The sequence below is a fragment of the Gallinula chloropus genome, assembly GCF_964237585.1.
Source record: "Gallinula chloropus genome assembly, chromosome: 1".
Classification (NCBI taxonomy): Eukaryota; Metazoa; Chordata; class Aves; order Gruiformes; family Rallidae; genus Gallinula; species Gallinula chloropus.
Window position 1 is genome coordinate 91,652,159 of NC_140085.1, and position 21,817 is coordinate 91,673,975.

General features: G+C 52.8%; 2 protein-coding genes across 2 annotated transcripts in view; one reads left to right on the top strand and one right to left on the bottom strand.

Annotated features, from left to right (window-relative positions):
* NME7 (NME/NM23 family member 7) overlaps positions 1 to 5,712 on the top strand; it is a gene marked incomplete at its 5' end in the record, with an annotated part of 97,876 nt that extends 92,164 nt beyond the window's left edge. The window contains one exon of the mRNA XM_084275957.1: positions 5,654 to 5,712. Within this exon, the coding sequence (XP_084132083.1) occupies positions 5,654 to 5,686 (33 nt within the window). The 3' untranslated portion in view covers positions 5,687 to 5,712. The remainder of the gene's footprint in view (positions 1 to 5,653) is intronic.
* A 19-nt stretch (positions 5,713 to 5,731) lies between these two features.
* ATP1B1 (ATPase Na+/K+ transporting subunit beta 1) lies at positions 5,732 to 20,543 on the bottom strand. Its single transcript, XM_084264229.1, has 6 exons — positions 20,204 to 20,543; positions 17,285 to 17,413; positions 10,364 to 10,519; positions 9,443 to 9,627; positions 7,790 to 7,870; positions 5,732 to 7,144 (listed from the first exon to the last, which is right to left on the bottom strand). The coding sequence occupies exons 1-6, from the start codon at positions 20,301 to 20,303 to the stop codon at positions 6,878 to 6,880; spliced, it is 918 nt and encodes a 305-aa protein (XP_084120355.1). The 5' UTR covers positions 20,304 to 20,543; the 3' UTR covers positions 5,732 to 6,877.
* Between the last annotated feature and the right edge of the window lie 1,274 nt (positions 20,544 to 21,817).

The window sequence follows — 21,817 nt, forward strand, 5'->3', positions numbered from 1 at the left end:
TGTCTTGCCCTCTCATTTACATCTTGTTTAGAATTCAGATTTTTCTAACCTTTGACTTCATGGTACAATCTCCAGGTAGTTTCCATTGTCCTTCTCTTTCGCTGTAGTTGCAGAGTTGATCGCGACCGTGCGCGGTGTTTGAGGTGACAGCACATAGCGGAAAGCAGAACGCACTCTGTGTTACCCTGCAGTGTTTCTTCAGTAAAACCTTCCATTGCAAAGCTGAATTTTTGGGTGCATGGGGGGAGGGGGTATCCCAGTTGTACTTAAAGTAACCTGGACAGTTGAAGTGCACGGGTGCAAATTGTTCTGCCTTGGGCAGCCTGACCAGCTTCCTTCCTTACAATGCTCGAGGGAGGGGCAGGAGCGACCAACTTAAAAACTTCCTGCGACTAAACCCTTGTCAGATTCACATGGAAAAATAATTATTTTCAGAACAAATAACACAGTGAGTATGTAGAATCAGCATCTCCTGAGTTGGAAGGATCCATAAGGATCATTGAGTCCAACTCCTGGCTCCACACAGGACCAGCCAAATCAGAGCATGTGACTGAGACACTTCTTGTACTCAGCCAAGCTGGGTGCTGTGGCCACTTCCCTGGGGAGCCTGTTCCAGTGCCTGACCACCCTCTCAGTAACAAACCTTTTCCTAACATCCAGCCTAAACCTCCTGTCCCAGCTTCATGCTGTTCCTTTGGGTTCTATCACTGGTCACTAAAGAGGGATCAGCAACTGCCCCTTTGCTCCCCCTCATCAGAAAGCCATAGACCATGATAAGGTCCCCTCAGCCTCTTTTTCTTGAACCTGTGTTGGCTGTGACCAATGCCTACACTGTCTTTTAGGTGTTTCTAACTTAACTCCCAGTATGATTTTCTCCATAATCTGGCACTGAGGTGAGGCTGACAGGCCTGTAAGTACCCAGGTCTTCTTTCTTACTCTTCTTGAAAACTGGGACAACGTTTGCCAGCTTCCAGTCAACCAGGACCTCTCCAGACCCTCTTCTTTGATGATGGCTTTTATTTCTGGACTGCTTGTGGCTGGAAGGATGGTATGAACCCACGGGCCTTCGGTGTCTTAGTCTAATGATGTAGTCACGTGAGCTGAGCGAGCGGCAGCTGACATGGCAGCTGGGGTGTTAGTGAGGGCGCTTGCCGGCAGTTGGCAGGTTCACCAAGATCGATGGGCAAAGAGAGACTTTTTAATTCCCACTAATAACCTCACACTGAGATAACCTGTAGAAAAATAAGATCTAAGTGTTTAGGGAGAGTGTAATGATGAAACTTTAGGTCAGCAAAGACTCTTTGGATCATGTGCTGTACCTACACTGAACAAAGGAGACAGTCTTGTGGGTTTGGGGAAAAAGGGTGTCAGTGAGTATCTGTCCATCTGCATGAAGGCACTGAGGTGAGTGACAGGTCTAATTCAATACAGGGACCAAAAACCCTTCCATCTCCTGGCTCACAACTTTTGTTCAGCAGGGATGAGGAGGGACCGAAATTCCCATCACCGTTCTGGTGATGGCTGAGAAGGGAATCTGCAATCTCAGCATATTTCCTTCCAGTGTCTCTCCCCATCAGACACCCTGTTGCTGCAGGAATGATGCCAACAGGATCTGTTATGGAAACCTACCAGCCCAGGGGAGCAAAGGGAACGGACCGTGAATGTTGAGGTACCTTTTCAGTGCTGGGTTTTTCTTTGAGGTGAAATGTAAGGAATGCTGCCTGTGTGACATGCTGGTACCCTGCCATTCAAGGTAAGCCTTTGTCTGTCCTTATGCAGACAAAAGCTCAGGCTCCATTGCTGCTCAGCTGATGTGTCTCATCAGCGCTGCTTTTTGCTCCAGTTTCTGGGCAGGAGAATTAAACTGTGGGTGTCTGTAGTTGTTACGCTTGAAATCAGAACGCTCTGTGCCCTGCACTGGGTCCTGCTTATAACCAAGATCTTTTGCTCTCCCTTGGAAGACTGACTGCCTTGCTCCACCTGCTCTCTTACATTTTTTTTCATTCCCCTGGCCTCACCATGCTCTTAGGGCACGCATTGTTCAGGTGATCATCATCTGCGCTCAGGCAGGGCATTAGAGTGGACATTGTTACTGCCTGCCGTTGTATTAACTCCTGAAACTCTGCAGTAAGGAGTGGAAGCGCCCAGAAGGAGCAGCCGACTTGGTTACCATGAGTTTTGCAGAAAGCATGTGCAACTGCAGCCAAACTCCACAGAACCAAAGCAGCTGTCAGCTCCTCCTCGGAGAAGCAGCTCACGGGGTCAGAGCTGGAAGGTCACAGTTATTTACCTGTGAGTTATTTACCTTACTACTTCCTGAGAGTTATCATTCCTTGTCCCCAAACAGAAGCTAGAGCAGGCATGGCTGCGTGCTGCGAAGCAGGTAGATGGTTCCTGGGATCTACAAGGAGAGTGCTGGTGATGAATTGCATCCTCTTTCGTCCCTGGGATGTAGTGAGCACACCTGAACGTTAGAAAGGCTTTGGGTGGCTTCTGTGAAGTGCATGTGGCTGGTTTCAGATCGGTTCCTGGTCTGTGTTTGTCCTCTGTCCCCTTTGGGTCCTGTAAAGAAACCAGAGCTGTGCCTGGCTCAGATGACCTATCAAAGCATGAGGTCAAACATGAGGCCTGTTAAGAGGTTTTGTACAGGCACAGCTCCTGTTCCTGTGGTCTATACTGTCATCCGACTCTGAGAAAGAGAGTAACTCTATCTCCTAAAATACAGAGTGCTTTGGAATGCCTAACCCCTGCCTGGATGCTCCATGCAAGTACCTCCAAGTCCTGGATACTCTTGAACAAGAACCTGGTGCTTTTGGAATTGGGTTCTTTGAGCTGTCGCTAGCAGGGACCTTGTAAGATGGAGGCACCCAAAGTCTCTTGGTAGTGCAGAAATCCTTGGTCTTGGCTCTTGGCCCTTGTTTCCTGCTGGCTGGTGTTCCTTGTCCAGCACGGCTGTGCTCCTGAGGGTGAGGTTCTTGGAGAGAGAGGTGCTTTCTGTGTACCAGCTCTTATACTGGGAGCAAGGTGGCAGGTGACCCACATAAAGATAATTACACAGTGGCGCCTACTTTTGCATGTTGCACAATATGTAGGGTGGTTTTCTGGTGTTTGTGCGGTGCCAGTACAGCCTGCGTGATCTTCAGCAGCCCAGTAAAGGCTAATTGTGGAGGAAGAGGCTGGTGTAGGCCGTGCATAAGCTGAGGTCGTTGGGCTGGGCCTGGCCTGGGAAAATTGTTTGCACAAAATCAGGGGCTCTTAAGGAGTAAAATAGCGCGGAGCCTTTGGTCCTTAATAGCAAGGGAGCAGGAGCGGGGTGAGGACAGTGTTCACCCTGCCCATGTGTGCTGCAGAGGCAGCTCAGGAGGCCAGGTAGCTCCCTCGGAGCCAGCGCAGGAAGCGGTGGGAGATGACGCATCAGGGAAGCGGGGCCTGTGGTGGCAGCAGCTGACCCGGTCCCGCCGCCTGCGCCTCAGTGCCCACAGAGGAGCCGGCTCCCCTGCGCCCGGCCTGCCTGCTTGCCCTTGGCACAGCTCCCCACGCGTGCTGAGGGTCGGGCCTGGCCCGTGCCAGCCAGCCGCCCTCCGCCAAACCGGGAACAGAGGCCCAGAAGTGCGGCCTTGAGGAGCTGTAGCTGTAGCTGTAGCAGGCCTTGCTGATGGGTGGTGGTGCAAGTGCTGGTGCAGGCACAGCCTGAAAGGTTCCTGTTCTTAAATGTGTGTGTGTAGGGGAGTGGCCTCTCTCCCTCTCAGCCTCTGCACGTCTTATTTTATTGGTGTTTGTGTGTCTCTCTCACCCTGAAATCCAGGGGTCCCATGTCAGCGAGGAGGGAGATAAAATTCGCTTCAATGGCTACAATTATATTTAATTATGCTGAGCCACTCTGGCAGGAAGAACAGTGTGTTCAGGCTGGCCGTTTATATTGTATGGGGCTGTTGGGGGCAGGGAAGGCAACGCCTCCCCGGGCTGCGGAGGGAGAGATTTTACATGGGCAATACAGCACAGCTTTAAAAACAAAACCCACCACTAACCAAACGTCTCAAAAGCAATGCTAATGTTAAATTGTGCGGTTGCAGTGTGAGGGCACAATGTCCAGCCTCCCTTCCCCCCTCCCCCCCCCCCCAGCTTCCCCTTTCTCCCCCAGCTCCAGGGCTTTTGCCCAGGGTGGGTTGTTTTGAGTGAGGGTTGATGAGGTCTCTGGGTTGATGAGGTCTCTGGGTTGACGAGGTCTGTGAGTTGTTGGGTCTTTTCAGGGAGTGGGTACAGCGTGTGCGGGGGGAGGGGGGGTGGGGGGAGGGAGCAGCTGCTCTTACTGCCTGGTTAATTAGTGATCAGAGGAGGCCAGCCTGCTTTCACTGATTGGTGCTAGAAAGTGATTGAGGGGTGGGTGGGGGGGTGGGTTATGTTTGTGTTTCATTCTGTATGCCATTACTAGGAGCAGTGGATAGGAGCTTCTTCGACACCTTCTGACTGAGGCCAATGCAGGCACCGTAACTTTCTGGAATAAGCCAAGATCTTTATTACTGGTTCATGCTTGGACTTTGCACTCACATAGTAAATGAAGAGGAACTACATTAGCTAACCATGAGCTGGGTCTTTTATACATACAGCAGGTCGGGCTGGGGAGCAATGGGGTGTTGGTTGCTGTTGGTTCATTGTTTGACAGGTGGGTGTTGGGTTTGTTTTTTTTTTAAACTGGCACAGGCTCTGGACCTAAGACTTCACTTGTAGGGACAGTCGATCCTACCTAACTGTGCAACTCCCCCCACCCCAACCAGTGGCAGCAGTATGCTACAGCCCACCAATTGCCAGGACCCAAAATGGCTCAGCTTTCCTGCAGCTCTTGAGCAGGTGCCACTTCCTCCAGGGAGTATTTTTAGGGTTGTTATCACAGTGTCTTTGTTAAACCTGCACTGCACAACTAAGGTACAGCAGCCACCCCAGGGAACAGTAGCCCACTAGCTCCTGGGGCAGAACCTGAGACAGCCAGATGCCACAGCACACTGCAACTCTGCTTCCCCCTCTAGCAGCTGGCAGCAGTTTAGTGCTTGAGTTTCCAGGACGCTGTGCCCTGCTGAGGCAGTCGTTACCAGGCAGCCTGCTCTAGCAGCGTCCTGTCTTGTTGCTTTACACAGAGCTGCCGTCCCTGGCAATCTGCATCAGGCAGCGTAAAGCCACCTTGGCTCCTGCAGGAAGCCAGCTGCCACGGCCTGTCACGTCCCAGCAGCCCTGTCAGGCACTGGCCTGCCCTCGGGGCCAGGTGCTTGGCCCAGCAGCAACACAGAACAGGTTGCTGCCATCAAGCTTTCTTCTGCTTGCAGCTGCGGTGGTTCCCCCTCTCCAGGCAGCACACACTGCCACTGGGGGCTGTACCCCACCCCATGGATAAGCTGCTGTAACCTGTAGTTGCTCTGGGAATGCTGGGCCTTAGCCTCCAGCCACAGAGCACACGCAGGAACCATGAGGACACTTGGAGACCTTGTTCAGGGTGTGGTCAGAGAGAGGGGAAAACCAGTAACTGGCACCAAACGCCCTTGCTCCAGGGCTGGTGTGTGACAGCTGTGCTGGCAGGCAGGAGCAGCCATTTCAGGCCATTCCACTACCTTCAGCTGGGACCCTGGGGGAATGACAAGGGTGCCTTTTCTGTTTGGAACAGGTGCAGTACTTCTTCAGGATTCTGGACAACTAGGAGCCTCCAGCCTCACCCGATGTAAGAGACATGCACAGAGAAGGGTGTGTTCATTCATTTATTTGTCCAATGTTTCAACCTGACTGAAATACAAGATCAACAAGAGCACTGTACTCCTGGCTATTACATGTTAGAACATAGAGTTTTGCACTTTAGACAACATTTAACACCATTCTATGGGGTACTGCATTGCTTTTATAAAGTTTAAAATAAAGATTTATTTTCAAACATGTGACTTTGGTTTATTTCATACATTACACTTTCTTGCAGAAAAAATAAAATTGTACAACTGCATAAATATAAAATTCTTCCACCATGAAAATGGTTAAAACATTCAATAAAGACATTAGCACCACAGTGTGCGATGCCTCCAGCAGGAAAAAAAAAAAAGAAAAAAAGAAAAAGAAAATATACAAAGCAAAGAGTTTTATTCCTATCACTGAGGAGAGTGATAGTCTGACCCGGTCTCTCACACAACATACTTGAGCATGAGGGAAAAGGTGGAGAAAAAAAAGAGAGAGACAGCATTCGCTACAAAGCACAGTACACAATCATCTAGTCTCTTTACCTTCACTTAAGTTAGTTTCCCCTGCTGCCCCTCCAAATAAAATACCCAAACACCACAGGAAAGTCAGAAGCCGTATGGAGTGCTGTTAAATAGTCTCACGGGTGGGCCTTTCTTTAAAAAGGAACAAAATGATGAGAAGTATCATGCCAGTTCTAGTCCCATTGAGTATTTACACCTTGGACAGCAAAAGTCTTTGCTCACGAGAAGTAGAAAACAGATACAATACATGGCTTGAAAAAAATGACCAGAGTATGCACCTATAGTACTGTACACTAAATAAAATACACAAGGCAGCAATACTTAGGGGCCAGAAACACTGCTTACTACGAGTCAGTTATGGAATCATAATTTACAGTAAAAATGGGCATGTCCCAAGGCTCAATTTTGTTTTCTTTTCTCATTTACAGTAGAATAAATATTTGTCGCTATTGCTACACTTTGTTTACATTCTAACCTAGTAAATGCAGAAAGCTAGTGTAAAGCATATAGATTACGTGTAGGTCCCATACGTATGACAGTTTGTTCAAGACTAGGTGGTTTTCTTTTTTGTTCTTTTTTTTTTTTTTTAACCTTTTTTAATGGCTAGGAGGGAGGGGGTGGGGGAGAGAGCGTTGTGCTTACGATCAGCTGCTTTTTATGTCGAATTTAATATCAAAGCGTCCCTGGAAGCGGTCTTTGTCGCTGTACTGGATGTTCTGCCCGTAGGCCCTGCATTCCACGCGCACCTCCACGTCGTAGGTCAGGTTGGTGAACTGCACCGCCACCAGCGGCTGCAGGTACCGCGGCTGCAGCAGCTTGCCGTAGTAGGGGTAGTACTGCAGGCCGAAGCCGGGGTAGCCGCCCACCCCGTAGTACTCCACCGTGCCTATTTTGTCTGCATCTTCCTCTCTCTAGGGAGGCGGGAAAAGGAAGGACGATGTCACTCACCCAAACTCTGCCTTTTGCAGCCCCTCTGCCCCCCAGCAGCATCAGTTTTTCACCAAGAGCACAACCTGGCTTTGGTGACCCCAGACCCTCACCCCACCAGGGCGAGGACGGTCCCAGTGGCAGAGGACACTGACGCACCAGCAGCTACTCAGTGACAGGTGCCTCCCAACGCGCATCCGCCAGGAGAAAGCACTTCCCTCTACTTAGGAGCTCAGCTGCTCCTTTACGCACCCAGGGGTCACCAGCTTCCTGACACATATCAAGGCACCTGGGCTTTACAATGCTGGGTAAAACATCTTCCCTGGAGCCCTCATTTCAGCCATCCCTGCCAAGTGCCCCAGTGCACCCCTTGGGAGCAAAATGGCGACTTTTGAGGACACGCTTCGCCATCCCAACCTGATTTCACTCCTCCCCGCAAGGGCAGCGCTGCTGTTTGTCACACATGAGGATTTAAGAAACTCCCGTTGTGAAGGGGGAAGGAGACAGCTCAAGTTCAGAACCACCCTGGTGCCACTGTGGAAAGGCAGAGGGGTCGCTGTGCCTGGACAAAGCCCTACCCAGCCCTCCCCTGCAGCCTCCCCACTCTGCTGTACCGCATCGCGACTCACCTTGGCAGTGCAGTGCACAGGGATGAGGTACGGGTTGTATTTCGCCATGATGTCTTGAGGGAGGCTTTCATTTATGGGGGCCTAGAAGAAACCCAAAAGAGGAGGTTGTTTCACAGTGGGCACTTCTCTGCAGACTGTGGCACCTTGGCCGCAAAGCTCAGTGGTACGAAACACCAGAATCCCTTCTGGCTCCGTTTCAGAGCCAACAGCAGTTGGTGGCGGTTCGTTCTTGGGACAGGTGGGCCACATTAACACATACAGAGGCTGGGGACCCTACATCAGCAGAGCTGTTGTCTGCTCTTACAGCTTTACCACTGTGCTTGTCAAGGCAAGTGGATCAGGCTGTTTTCCATCCCGTGGCATCACTGGGGAGAGCGTTTCATGGCCAAGCACTAGCTAGCCGGGCTCGTCTGCGCAAAGCCCATGCCACAGCAGAAGAGCCGGGCTGCTGGAGGATCTGCCACGTGCCCACCTGGCCAGTGCAGCCAGGACTGGAAAGAACAAAGAGCAGCAGTCACACCCTGACGCTGCTGAACTCTGACAGTACCTACAGGGAAGGACAACGGCTCTGAGCGTGTCACGGCAAGGAGGGAGTGCCAACTCCCATCCTGGTCTTTGGTCTCTGAACAAGCACCGTGGTTTTGCTGAACAGCCCTGCAGGTCTCAGCTCTGCTTTACACACACCTTGCCCAACACAAGAGCTAAAGGGTCTCTGCTGGAGTGTGCAGTGAAGGGAAACAGAGAGTGCCCCGGGTACACGCTTCATTTAGAAATCAAACATGTCAAGTCTTTCCTTGTGGTCTGGAGCCCCTCAGAGGGCTCTGGCAAAGAAAAGAACACACCAACCCCTTCTTTTCACCAGCATGCACACCTTCTGTCATCCCACAACCACCAAACACCTAGCACACCATCTGCTCTGTGCTCCAACCAGAAGATGGAGTGCAAGATTTAACACTCCACCTTACTTGATAAGGTGTGCTCTGCCACTCAGTTCCTAGAGGATTTTCTAGCATTTAACTGTGCTGAGGGGAAAACTAGAAGTAAAAATCGTTCCCATCCAGATTAAAATCCTTCAGCATTAGGTGCAGCACAGAGCACACAGGTGACAGACATCAACAGCATCAATACATTAAATAACCTTAAGATCTCCTGCCTCTCCCACAGCCTGAGCTGTGCCTGACTCTTGGGTGGGAATTACACTTCACAGACCATCTATCAGTCTGACAGTGAGTATCCACACAGCTTCATTTAATTACATGGTTTTAGCAACACAGGCAGCTCTACAAGGCCTGAGGAAAGAACAGAGTAGATGGGGCATGGCACAATGTACTGATCTTACTGCAGGTGGAGTTGGCCTGGGATGGTCCTATGGCAGCACACAGTAACTTACAATGGGTTTTCTAATCCTTTGAAGAAAACCCCCTGTCAGAGCAAGTAGGACACCAGGAGTTCACACTGTGAGGCTCATCCCTACTTGTTGCCAGCTTGAGGTGTGCAGCTTTCCTTGCTTTTTAATGAAAAGGGTTTTAAAGCCAGTTCTTTGCAGAAGGGGTTTAGCACTGGTCTCTCTCTTCCAGAGACACAAAAGCAGGCAGAGCAGGTCTGCAGCCAACTCGTCCTTAGCTGCTCCTGCTAGAAAGGGAAGCTACTTGCCTTAGGTTTGAAGCCGATAATTCTGTTGAGCTTGACGAGGATGCATGGTTTGCCATCCTTGTACCCAAAGTAGGGATCATTTATTCCAGAACAGTTTTCCAGCCATTCACGTCTGAATTTGCAGACCTTCTTCTGGCCCTGGGCATCATTATATGATCCTCTCTCTTTGTAATCGCTGGGTACGTCTGTCACGGCAGGGAAGGAAAACACAGCATTTTGCCTTCTGCTTGTCAGGAACAGCAGCACTTGAGCTTTAGCCAGGTCTGCCCCCTTGTCCAATCGGGTAAGTGGCAGCACGTCCTTGAGGCTGACAGCACAGACCTGCACCCAGCCACCCCCCATGCATGGGCTGCTCCCAGACCAGCGAGGCTGCGGGGCAGAACACACACACTTGTCCTCCACTGCCTCAGAGATTTAGATTGGGGGTTTTTGCTGCTTTTACAAGCAGGCTCCCCTCAGTTTACATTCACATATTATGAGGTGATAGTCTTACACCACGTCACTACACAATCTACTAAAGGTTAACACCTCCCAGGCATTTTACTGCATTGCATCAAGAGGACCAAAACCGGCTTTAGCAAAGGCATCAGTAAACCCTCCATGGCTTTTGGAGAGGGGGAGGTCAGCACCGTGGGCTTTTTAGAGTCAGCCACAACTTTCTCCAAGGGAAACCTTGGAGTGTCCAGCCACAGAACCTCTACAGCAACTTCTGCCTGCCTCCTGGGCAGATCCAGTCTGACCAACCTCACCACTCAGCGCGCAGCCCTGTGACCAAAGCCAGAGCAGCCAGCTCAGGGCACGTGGCCAACAGCGGGTACAAGAAGAGCAGCAGCCAGAGGCAGACCCCACGGCTGCTCAGCCTCAGCCCCTGACAGACCTGTTGGTCAGAGCCCTCAGCTGCAGCCATCGATCGACACTCACCCCCACAGTCCTGAAACACAATGTTGTCGGTTTGCTGGTCAGCGCTGTAGTCCTTCAAGAACTTCTCGAGGTTCTTCACGTACGGCTCGTAACTTTTGGCATCGGAGGCAGAAAAGGAAATTTCTGTCTTTTGCACCTGGGGGATTTGAGTCAGTCCTGAGAAAAGCAAAACCAGGAAGAAAACAGTAAGTACAACTCGGGAGTTACACAGCCGCGGGGCAGCGCAATGCACACTAAGAACATAACCTACTCCGATAATCTCCGTGTTTCAGGCTTCAGGACTTGCACAAAACAAGCTTAAGCTCAGTAGGGGGGAGGCTCTTATCTCTTTCCAGCAACAGTCTAGAATATTCATCTTGATGTTTGCACCACTAAGCAGATAAAAATCACAGGATCCAGAAGGGAGGCTAGAAGTCAAGGTTTTTCTCAAGAAAAACAGTCAGCCACACTTCCCCTGCCCGCTTCCGCCTCCTCCCCAAGGACAGATGGGGAGCTGTCTGCATGCGAGATCAGCCACACACCACCGAGTCCTGGGGAAGCCCACTCTCCCGTGCCTGTCCCCGACAGGTTGACTGGAAAGCCTGCAAAACACACTACGTGTTCAGGATAAACATCAGAGCTGCCCACTCAGGAACCCTTGGTATAAAATATGAGAGGCTCCCCAAGCACGGAACGGGCGCTGCTGGTTGCAATCCAGGTTGCCTTTGCGCACTGTCCCTCGTAGGATGCGGGGCAGGAGACATTTTCTCACTCAGTAAATTCACCAGCCTGATGACTTTCTCTGGTCTTTCCACTCAGTAAGCTGGTGTTTCTGATGGCAGAAAAGCCTTGGAGCTCTGTGATCAGCAGCTCAACATCATTTCCACACAGGCAGAGATGTTTAAAACACTGCCCTAGATTCTTTTGACTTCAGGAGGGCGAGCATGAAAAGAACACGTGGAGAAGAAACTAGATACAAGCAGTGCCTATGATGATGAGAAAGGCCAACTGCTTTCCATTTCATGATGGGGCTTGGAAATAGCTGCTCCTGCACGATGCTTAGGTCACATTTTAATTGAATGCAGTGATGCATGGCTAACACCTTAAACTTGAGTAATGGGAACTGGGCTCACGCTGTTTCTGCGGTGACCACTGTAATTATTGATATCTTGACTTCTGTTCAGCATGTCATCTCCACTTTAGCAAGAACAAGGAACAGCGTTTGCTTCGACAGCTTTCACAACAGGCCAGCTGCCAACATGTTCCCCTGGTGCAAAATTCAGGCAGCTTAGCTGGCTGGCCCCAACCTGCAGGAGCTTGTGACTCCAGCAGTTTTTCCAAAGCCACTTGAGTGCTTCTGCTTAGTCCCTCCTCAAACCAGCTCACCACTTCCCCCCTCCCTGTCCCAGTCCCTCCCCGCAACCCACCGAGTTGGAATTTGTAACCTAGGACAAAGATTAGCCTTGTTCCCCTCAGCGCAGTTCCTAGTAGCCAAAGATAGTGAGACACCCAGCGAGTAGCTCAGAGTTTCAAGTTTTATTCCAGGAAGCAGCTTTAACGGCTCAAAACTCCCTCTGCACAAACTGACTGGACTGGAGTGTTAGAAGCAACTTCTTATTCCACTATTATTATTAGAATCTATGTATTATTCCCTAACAGCAGTATATCCTACCCTCCAAGGGGGCTCTCAACCCCTTTTCAAGCAATTAGTTGCATTTTTGCTTCACAAACAGTTATAAATAAATATATATAAAGTGAGCTGGGTTCAATTTTAGTAAGGGACTTCAACCCCATTCCACTGAGCCCTCCTCATGTTACTGCTCAGCTGGGAAGCAACAGGCTCAGAGTCACTCGAAGTGGCTGCCTGGAATTGCAGCGAAGGTTCCTTGGTTCCTCTCCTGGCTCTGCCTGTCCAGAGTTCAAGTTACAGGTGGGTTGTTCAAGTGTATAAATACAGAATTCCAGAGTGCCTGGCCAGGCTTGTGCAGCTTTGGTCGGGCAGTTAAGCTAGGGAGCTTTGCTCAGCACCTCTAAAACCAAGGACCTCTCCACCTCTGCTTTTTGCCTTGTCCAAGGAACACACCCAGGGCAAAGGCAAGGTCAGCAACGTACCCCCTGCAGTGCGCAGACACCAGTGCGCAGATGAACTCTGCTCTCTGGTTAGGAGAGCCCAGCCCCTGAGATGCACCATCCAAAGCCTGCCCAAGACACAAGTGACTTGGTTGGGAGAACAGACTCCTATCCAAAGCGTTCCTGCTGCCTTGTACATCTTTGCAGAGCCGCACCAAAGCCCCAGCAGCACCTGTGTGTATGGTACAGCTGCTCTGGCAGCCAGCACAAGAGGACAAGGGTTCCTGTGAGGGAGGCTCGGCCCATGGCCACAGCTGGGCTGCTCTCAGCCAGACTTGAGGCTTTTACAGGTGCTTGGATTAATCAGACCAGGCTGGTTCTGAAAACAGTTTTACCCTGTTAAGAATGTGGTGCTGGCTTCCACCACACCCCTTCCTCACATGCCTGCAACTGAAGACACACAGCCCTATGGACAGATCTCCCACTTCCTTCTTCCTTGCCATCTGCACATCCCCGTGCTAAACAGAAGCCACAATACTGCTACCAGGGCAGCACCATCCCTGAGACCTTCTGAAGCTTCTTTCCCTCCTTTCAAGTGTGTTTTATTTGGTATTGCAAGAGGGCATAACCTTTAAGTAACACTTCTGTAACCCTGCTGAAACTTTTTCTTGTCCCCATTAGGGGAACTGAAGCAAGCAGGGACAAGGAGGGAAAAAAAACCAAAACCCTGAGCCATTCCAGCGCTATTATGGGTTGCTAAACACCAGCAAGGCAGCTCAAATAAAGTGCAAGGATAAATAAGCCTCTCCGGGGCTTTGTGGCCAGGAGGAAGCCATACACCAGCAATCCCCATGGGGGAAAAGAGAGCCTGAAGAGCTTTCTCAGGCAGCAGTCTAAACAGCCCTCTCCTCAGCTTCAGGCTATGAGCTGCTTGACAAAGCTCTGCACCTCACGCTGCACCCAAGTGTCCTGTGCAGTGATGCTGCTGTGCAGGCATGGAGGAATCAGGTAGCTTTTTCCTAAGAAAATGCCAACAAACTACGCTTGAGAATTTCTGCAATTGCCTCCTAGAGTGCATTGCTGGGAAATATGACTACTGTCTTCATTTGACTGACACTGTCCACGTAAACGATGAGTGATGCCTTGACTTGGTGACAGACACCACCTCCTCTTGGCTTTCTAACTCAGTGGATGTACCAAGATATGTAAAAAAATAATCTTGTGAAATCACTGATCTGTTTTCAGCTACAGTTCCACTTCCAAGGCACCACTGCAGATTAAAATCACATTTATTCAGCTTCATTTAAAGCCACATTTCCCACACACACTTTATTCTAATCTGCAGGAGCAATACTTTTTTTTTTTCCCCCTGAAGCCTTCTGAAGGTGAAGAGGAAGAAACTGCAAGTGGGAAGTCAGGCTTGTTATTAGGAACAATTGTGTAAGTCCACAGTAGCCACTTCATCATGCACTTCCAAGTTCCCAGTAATCTTGGTTCAGAATGTATCTGAACACTTCTGAGATGACAAACTGAGTGATCACTACACCCTTCCTACTTACCACCCCCCAGCTCACTAAATGTGTGGGCTTTAGAAGCCTCGGTACCAAGCAATGCCCTCCCAGGCTTTGTCACCCTCTACCACATCCCAGAAGTGCAAAGAGCCAGGGCACCTTTTCTACAAAGGCAACAAGATCTCCTTGGCAGGTGGCATTCCTGGAGCTAGAGAGTCAGAGGCGCCGAGATGGGAGACCAAAGCAGAGGACTGCAGCTCTCCACAGGAGCAGCGTACACTCCCAGGGCTCTCCTGCCTCCTCCCTGCTGCTATCCAAACCGAGTGGGGAGTTACACACCACAGCAGCCCCTTCTGTGACACACCCACCACCTGGCCAGGCAGCACCTGAAGCCAGGAGCACACCTGAAATCCTCCTGTGCAGCCAGGGATTCTTCTCCAGTGCAGCTGGGAAGGAGGGCTTCGTGCAGCAGCCAGCTCTGGCTCCCGCTCCAGCCAGTGCCGGATGCTGCATTGCACAGGATGCGCACCACAAGATGGCAGGATGCACAGCCCAATTGATACTGGGGCAGGGAACAGGAGGGGGATGGAGTGTTGTGTTTAAACGCTCGGTACACTGCGTTTTAAGAGGCAACATCCTCGCCCTTCCCTATTAGCAGGGCAAGTCCTCTGTGCTTACAGCAGAGTCCGAGCCGGCAGCACACAGGGAACCGGGGCCCTGTGTAACATTCCTGTGGTGTTCAACGCAGAAACCAATTAGCATAGTAATGACACTTGGCTACAAAAATAGCACTTTATGGCTTTCAATGCTCTACCCATGTCAATAACTCAATAGAGCATCCTGCAGGTTCTGCCACTGTTAGGAAGTGTTTTGGAACATGAACGATAACATCGCTGCCCCTACAGCATTTGCTCCTGCCAGTCCCAAAGGTAATAATCACAGCTTCCCCTTTCCCAGCCTTTTTGGGCTGACACAGCAGTGACTTGCCCAAGGAGGACACAGCATTGCAACAAGAATTAAAAAAAAAACAAACCACCAAACAGGTTTTATACTTTACTAGAAAATCCAGCTGCCAACATACTTACTCGGCCTGCAAATCTGCCCACAAGAACCAGGAGATGGAATTGCCTCAACACCGTTTCCAAGCTCACAGTCTGCAGGGGTCCCAGACTACAGAACACTTAGGTTTGGCATTCACCAAGCACCAGAGCAAGACCATGCCTGTGTTCGCTGCCAGAAGAGCAGCAGTGCCTGCAGCCCAGGGGAGAGCCCTACATGGCAGGGGAACCCAGGCACTGCTCGCCTCCCAGACACAGCAGCGCAGCAGCTCGCTGCAGCATCAGTCTGTGTGAGAGTCCACATTAAAAGGCTGGTTTTTGACTTGCTGTGGTCTAACGGCTGCTGTGCTACAGGATTAGGAATGGATTTGAAGTTAAGAGCCAGCCTCCACCACATCTTACACCTAGGTTATCCATATTTGGAGAAAGTTATCCCACAATGCCCTGCAGAGAACCCTGTGCTGTTAACTGGTAAATGACCCCTTGAAGTTGTACACGTGCACCAGCACAGCTTGGTTCAAACCCCTTGCTTACTGGGCTGACTGTTGGCATACATTCCAAGATCTGGATTTTGTTCCCCTGGATGTCAGAACACATGCTGAAAGCCCATTACAAAGATCCCCGATGACCTTTTCCTTCTTCCTCCATTTTGATTTCTGTAGCACACGCTACAAGAGCTTCACAAAACTCAGTTCCATTTCTTGGCTTAAAAAAAGGTAAGCCCCAGAGGAAGAACCACCACCCTAGTGCAGTTATCAATTGAGATGAGTAAAAATCCTCTGCAGGCTGAAATATCACACAGAAATGTTGCCACAGAACTGATTTAAAATTAAAATTGCAAACTGCTATTACACAGAAAGCAGTTTACCTAGAATGACTAATTATGTGACATCAGGCTAAACAGCAGGTCTACCTGGACATGACCCAAGATCCATGGGCTTCTTCACTAATTACTTCACGTCTAGTGAGACCACTGGGCTTCAGCAGGGAAAAACGCATTATTAAAACAACTACTCCGCCATTAGCCACGTTGGCTTTTCAGATGCAGCTGACGCCTTGGGGCAGTAGCTGTGACAGTTTAGCCTGTCCTGCAACTATCAGAGCCCCTTGCAGAGGCAGCAGCAGCCACTTTCAGTGCTGAAGACCACATTTACCCCAGCCGCAGGGCATTAAGAAGCATCACACGCTAACACAGTAGTTCCCATCTCCACTCTGTCTTTACAAAGCACCAGTGAGAAAGCAATTAGGTGAAAGAGATTTTTTTTTTTGCCGAGATTTGGTGATGTTGGCATTCCCTCTGTTGCTAGAGCAGGGAATCAGCACTGCACTGCAGACAGTGGGGCCGTAAGACACCCTGTGACACCAGAGCCAACTTCTGTAGCTACGAGCCATCAGCCTCACAATTGTCACTTAAATACCACCGTTATTAAAAGCTTCTGAACTGTTTTACAGAGCAACTGGAGACAGATCGTTACCATCCCCAGTGCCAAGCAGCCTCAAGGTCATTTGTAATGTGGGAAAGCAGCAGTTGCGCAGCTCCCCTGCCATGCTCTGAGCAGCCGCTGGCTGCAGCCGGAACCAGACAGCGCAGGGAACCTGCGGCAATGGCCAGTTACTCCATTCACCCCTACCCAAGGCAGGCTGGGCACAGGCACTGCTCCAACCCTCACTTTAATTTTAAGCAGAGGCATCTGTCTAGTAAAGATAGGTCACGCATCAGCGACAAGCAAGTCCCACCGTTAGCCCCCCATGACACAGTCAGTTGAAATGCCCATTAGTAAAAGCTCCCATCCCCCCTAGATCACAGAGCCTGGTTCAGTGTTGGCTAAAGGAATTCAGTAAGCACACCCAGAATTAGCATGGTCCCCTTTCTCCCTGTGCACCCCAGTTCCACAGATAGGAGCTGACACCGTACCTTCGTGTCTTCACTTACCCACAGGAGCACAGTGGTTATGAAGAGAGAAAAACCAAACCTGGCCTCTTTATACAGCTCATTCCCGAGCTAAGCCTGTCACCCTCATGCTGAACTCCCTCAGTTTAGGAGAAGGGAAGAGCAGCAATCCAGGTCTAAGCTCCTCTCAGACAGGAGGCATGCTTCGTGTGACGCAACTTTTAATTCTAGCATTCGATTGCCTTCAAGCCCCAGCACTGTTAACACAGAAGGCTGAGAACATACCCACCCCCTACAAATATGTGTTGCAGCAATGGCGTGCTTATTTCATCCTCCTTCTTGAGGTGAGTAACCAACCCGCCTCCCCAGAATAGCTTGCACCAAGTCAGACAGGGGCCTCCTATTTAGTTACCTGGAGGTGCCACTCGATCCTGGTATTTGGGCTCAAATTCGCTGACAGTGAGCAACATCACTTGGATGGTCCCGATGAATATACCTGCCAGGCAACCGTAGAAGATGACATAGAAGAGGAGGATCTTAACTGCAAGAGGGAACAAACAGAAAGAGGAATTAAATCGAGCCCTCAAGGCAGTCACATTTCAGGACAAAATTACCAGCATCTGCCACTTGCCCATAGGAGCCCAGCACACTGAACTGGGCTGGCAAGCCCTGCCACAGAGGCACGTATTTAACAGCAGGATTATGCCCTGATGCTGACAGAAAAATGTAAATCACTCCAGCTGTTTGGGGACCTGGAAGCACGAGCTCCCAAAAACCTAGACATCCACAGATCGGGACTCAGGATTATAAAGCATGAGGACTAAACTGTGTTCTTCCACATTTTAAAGGATCCCTTGGCTGACCCAACACTACCATCACACACTTATCACAGGTGACAAACTTTCAGCAAAGCAAGTGACCAACAAGCAGCATCTGTACTCCAGACGTGCTCTGAACAGCACCCATTCCAAAAAGCTCTGGGCCTCAAATCTGTTTCCAAGAGAGCCTACAGGAAACGTTACATTCACATTTACAAGCAACTTTAAGGCCTGATCTCTCCTAGCAATTCAAGCCATCACCTCCATTAGAGACAACCGGAGCAGATTCCAGGCCAAAATTAGCTCCAATAATCACATACATAGGACATTACCGCAGGTTTACCAGCCTTGAACGTCTAACAGAGGTGCTCCTGCACTCCCATACCAACTGGGAAGCGAATTACATAACAATCAAAGACTGACCTTAGCTTTGGTCCAAGGAGGGAATGAAGGGAGACACCTAGCAGTCTAGAATAATCTTTAGACAGGGAGCGGGGGGGGGGGGGGGGGCACTGTGTGGAGAAGACTCTGGAGACACAGCATGGCTCAGAGTCTGGGTATCAGTTACCAGTTTACAAGGATTATCTCAACTGATTAACTGCACAGTAACATGCCGTACTAGGCATCACCAGGCCGCCTACGGGAAGGATAAGCCAGCCCATGCCAAGCAACTATAGGCTAATCAGGCTGCAGGAGCAAGCAGGCCAGCACAAAGGCCAAGGAGTACTTGAAAGAGACCCAGCTTGATCTCGGAGTGTCCTCCTCTAACCGCAACCCAAAAAACAAGTGGTTTCTCTGAAGGACTCGAAGCCACCAGCTACAAGGGAAGAGGAGGAAGCAGTAGGTAGAAGTAGTCCTCCTCCCTCCCCAGCCCCATCAGCAGAGAAGCCCCACGATGAACACAGGCGGTTCTGGTGGTTTTCTTTTCAAGTCTATGAAAGACAGGAGAGCAGGAAGGACAGGCAGCGATACGGAGGCGGAGGGACACTGTATGAAAGGCACTCCATCCTCTCATCTTCCTCATATGCACCACCAGAGGTAGCCAGGGCTGGTGGGCAGAGCCGGGTGCAGTAGCGCGGTGCTCCAGGAGTTAAAAGCACTCTTTGGTATCCAGGCAGCATAAACCAAATGGCTGTGACGTCAGGGACGTGTGGAAATTTTTTCCAGAGCACAGTCATAGGAGGTGCTGTTGTAACAAACCAAACACTAATGCTGTTGTCTGCAGCGTAACGCCTTTGAGTTTTGTAACATCAAAAGGCAAACGCTGGGAGGTTGCTTATTTAATCAGGTTCCCAGCCAGGATGCTCATAACACCTAAGACACCTTAAAGGTCACAATCACTCCTAGGTCTCAGAAAACACGCAGCAGGTCTCACAACCGAGCACGACACTGTCGAATGAGAAAGCTTCCCGCAACAGGTAGGTTTATAACGGAGCAATCGGATCATCAGCCTGCAGATTGACTCCACAGATGGAAGCGAGTCCTAGGCAGATAGGTACAGGCACTCTGGGAGAAGGACCTGGTTCAGCCTCCGCATCTGAAGCACTGCGCAGTTGCCTGGTGCCTCAGGAGCAGAAAATACCTATCCATGCGCACCCACAACCCAATTCTGCTCACGTAAAGATACAGCAGAAGCCTGCTCTAGCCCGCCCGCCTGCCAGAGCTAAAGCTGGCGGCTCCGGATGTGGCTGATCCATTACAACAGGAGCCGAATTCAACATCGCAAAGGTGGCACACCAGCTGTGGTTGGCAGCAACTGGAAGACTGTCTATTTGCGTAAAGAAAACGTTAAAAGCCTCTTTAGTCTGAGTGCTATTTGTACAGCTCCTAATAAATACATCAGGAGCATTTAATCGTGAATGCACATATAGCCATTTCCTTCTTGCAGAGCCATGAAAAGCCAATTGTTCTCCCTCGACGAAGCAAAATTAGCTGGGTTTTCTTTATCCAGAGAAAAGGGAAAGGGAAAAAAAAAAATCAAAATAAAAATAAAAGCCACCCTCAAGTACAGGGCGGATGACGGCTGGCGGCAGGGCTGGCTCCCCCGACGGCGATGCTCCCGGGCCGGGCCAGCCGCCGCGGAAGGAGACCCAAGGACGAGGCGCCCTCACCAAGGTCGGCCCGCCCCAGGCTCCATCCTGAGGCCGGGGACCGACCCCGCCTCACCCCCGGCCCCACCTGAAGTCACACCTACGCGGGTAACGGCCCCCGGCCCCCGCGGGGCCCCACAGGGCACCGGTTGGTTGCGGGGGGGGGGGGGGGGGGGGGGGGGAAGGAAGGGGAAGGTAAGGGGCGCCCGCCCCCCCCAACCCCGCACCTCACCCAGCGGGGTCACGTCGGCCCCAGCAAAAGCCACAGCTCCAGCCCCCTCCCTCGCTTGAGCCGCCCCCGCCGGGGGCCGCAGCCCCGCCGCAGCCGGCAGAGGCGGGGCGCCGCGGGCCGTGCTGCAGTAGCCGCCGCATCGCCGCCGCCGCCCCCCGACCCGGCCCCGCCGCCCCCGGCCCAGCACTCACACCAGCTGCCGCCGGTGCGACCCAGCAGCTCCTTCTTCTCCGAGTTCCAGATGAATTTCTTCCAGTTGCCATCGCCGTCCTTGGCCTTTCCGCGGGCCATGGCGTGCGGGCGGGCGAGCGGCGGCGGCGGGGAGAGGTCTAGCCCTCAGCGGGCGGCGCGGGAAAGCCCCGGCCGGGCTCCGCGCCCCGCGGCACCGGGAAGGTCTGGGGGCGCCCGCCCGCGCTGCGGGACGGCTGGCGGTGCCGGCCCGGTGGCAAAGCCGCCCGGGGAGAGGTGGGCGCAGGCGGGAGCGGCGGCGGAGAAGGGAGGGGGAAGAAAAGCCGAGCGAAGCCCACGGGGCACAGAGCAACCGCGCTCCCCACCTGCCGCGCCCCTTCATATAGAGCGCCGGCTCCGCCTCGCCGCCGCCGCCGCCAATGGGCGCAGGCAGAAGGCCCAAGGGGCGGGGCTGGCCGCGGCGAAGGGACGGGGCCCGGCGGAGACGCGCCGCCCGCGGGAACAGGAGGGGCCGGTGGGGGCTGCGGCGCCGGCAGCAGCTGCTGGTCGGTGCGGGCGGGCCCTGCCGCGCACCTGAGCCGCCGGGCCGGGCGGGCGCGGTGCGTGCCGGCCAGGCGCGCGCCCCTGCCCGTCCGTTAGCCGCGGGCGCGTTTGCGCGCGCATGCGGGCGCGCGGCCGCGGGCGCAGGTGTGCGGGCGGGTGCGCGGGCACGCGCGCCTGCACACCTGCGCGTTTGCGCGGGGCGCGCTCACGTGCGTGGTTGTGCCGGGGCCGCGGGGCCCCGCCTGGTGCTTTGTAACACGCACACGCACTCCCCCCGCACACACACACACACACCCCCCGCCCTCCATGCCGGTCCTGGCTCCGGCAGAGGCCGAGCCGGCAGCGTCGCAGCAGAGGCTGATGGGCCAGGCGCTGAGCATCGGCCGGGCGCTTGAGCATCGCCCGCCTGCTTCCCCTCCTCCTCCCGCCGCCGCTGCCCCGCGCCCGCCACGCTCCGGCTGGCTCACGTGTAATGCGGCTGCGGAATATGTAATGCAAACAGCGCACCCTGCCCAGCCCCGGGCCCCGCCGCCTTCGTGCCGGAGGCACCTGCCGGGAGCGGCAGGCAGAGCCTTCCCGGGGGCGCGGCTCGCGTGGCGGGGAGCGGGACCTGGCTGCCCGCTTGCCTACCCTGGGCGGGCGGGGGTGGGGTAACAGGCCGCGGCTGCCTTTGCAGGGTGACCTTCAGGGCGCTGCATGAACGCTTCTGTCGCCCCCGGGGCCGGGGTAGGGGGCACCCGGCAGACGACAGCTGGCCCGACCCGGCCTGGCCCGGTTGGGGTTTCCCTGCTGCGAAACTCGGTGCGGCTCGGCCGGAGCCCCGCTGCCGAGCAGCTGCCCCCTCTGCATGGGACCACCCATCTGTCGGGCCCTCACGCTGTCCACGCCGGCGTCCCCCTCACCGGTAATGCCCAGGTGAGGCCGCCAGATCCACCCAGCCTGCCTGCCCCCAGCCTTGCCCGCAACCCCGGCCCCCAGCCCGTACAGCGGGTGGGCTGTGCCACCGCCGCCTCGCCGCGCTTCAGAGTCCGGCACCGGTCTCCTCGGGACGTGGGGGGGTTACCTTGTTTCCT

Bases quoted from the DNA above. Each gene is read 5' to 3' on its own strand.
- ATP1B1 (XM_084264229.1), bottom strand. From the start codon at position 20,303: ATGGCCCGCGGAAAGGCCAAGGACGGCGATGGCAACTGGAAGAAATTC. The intron at 9,628-10,363 runs GTGAGTGTCGAT...CTGCCGTGACAG, and splicing joins TGTGTTTCAGGACTGTGGGG to ACGTACCCAGCGATTACAAA. The intron at 7,871-9,442 runs GCAAGTAGCTTC...GGTTTCTTCTAG, and splicing joins TTATCGGCTTCAAACCTAAG to GCCCCCATAAATGAAAGCCT.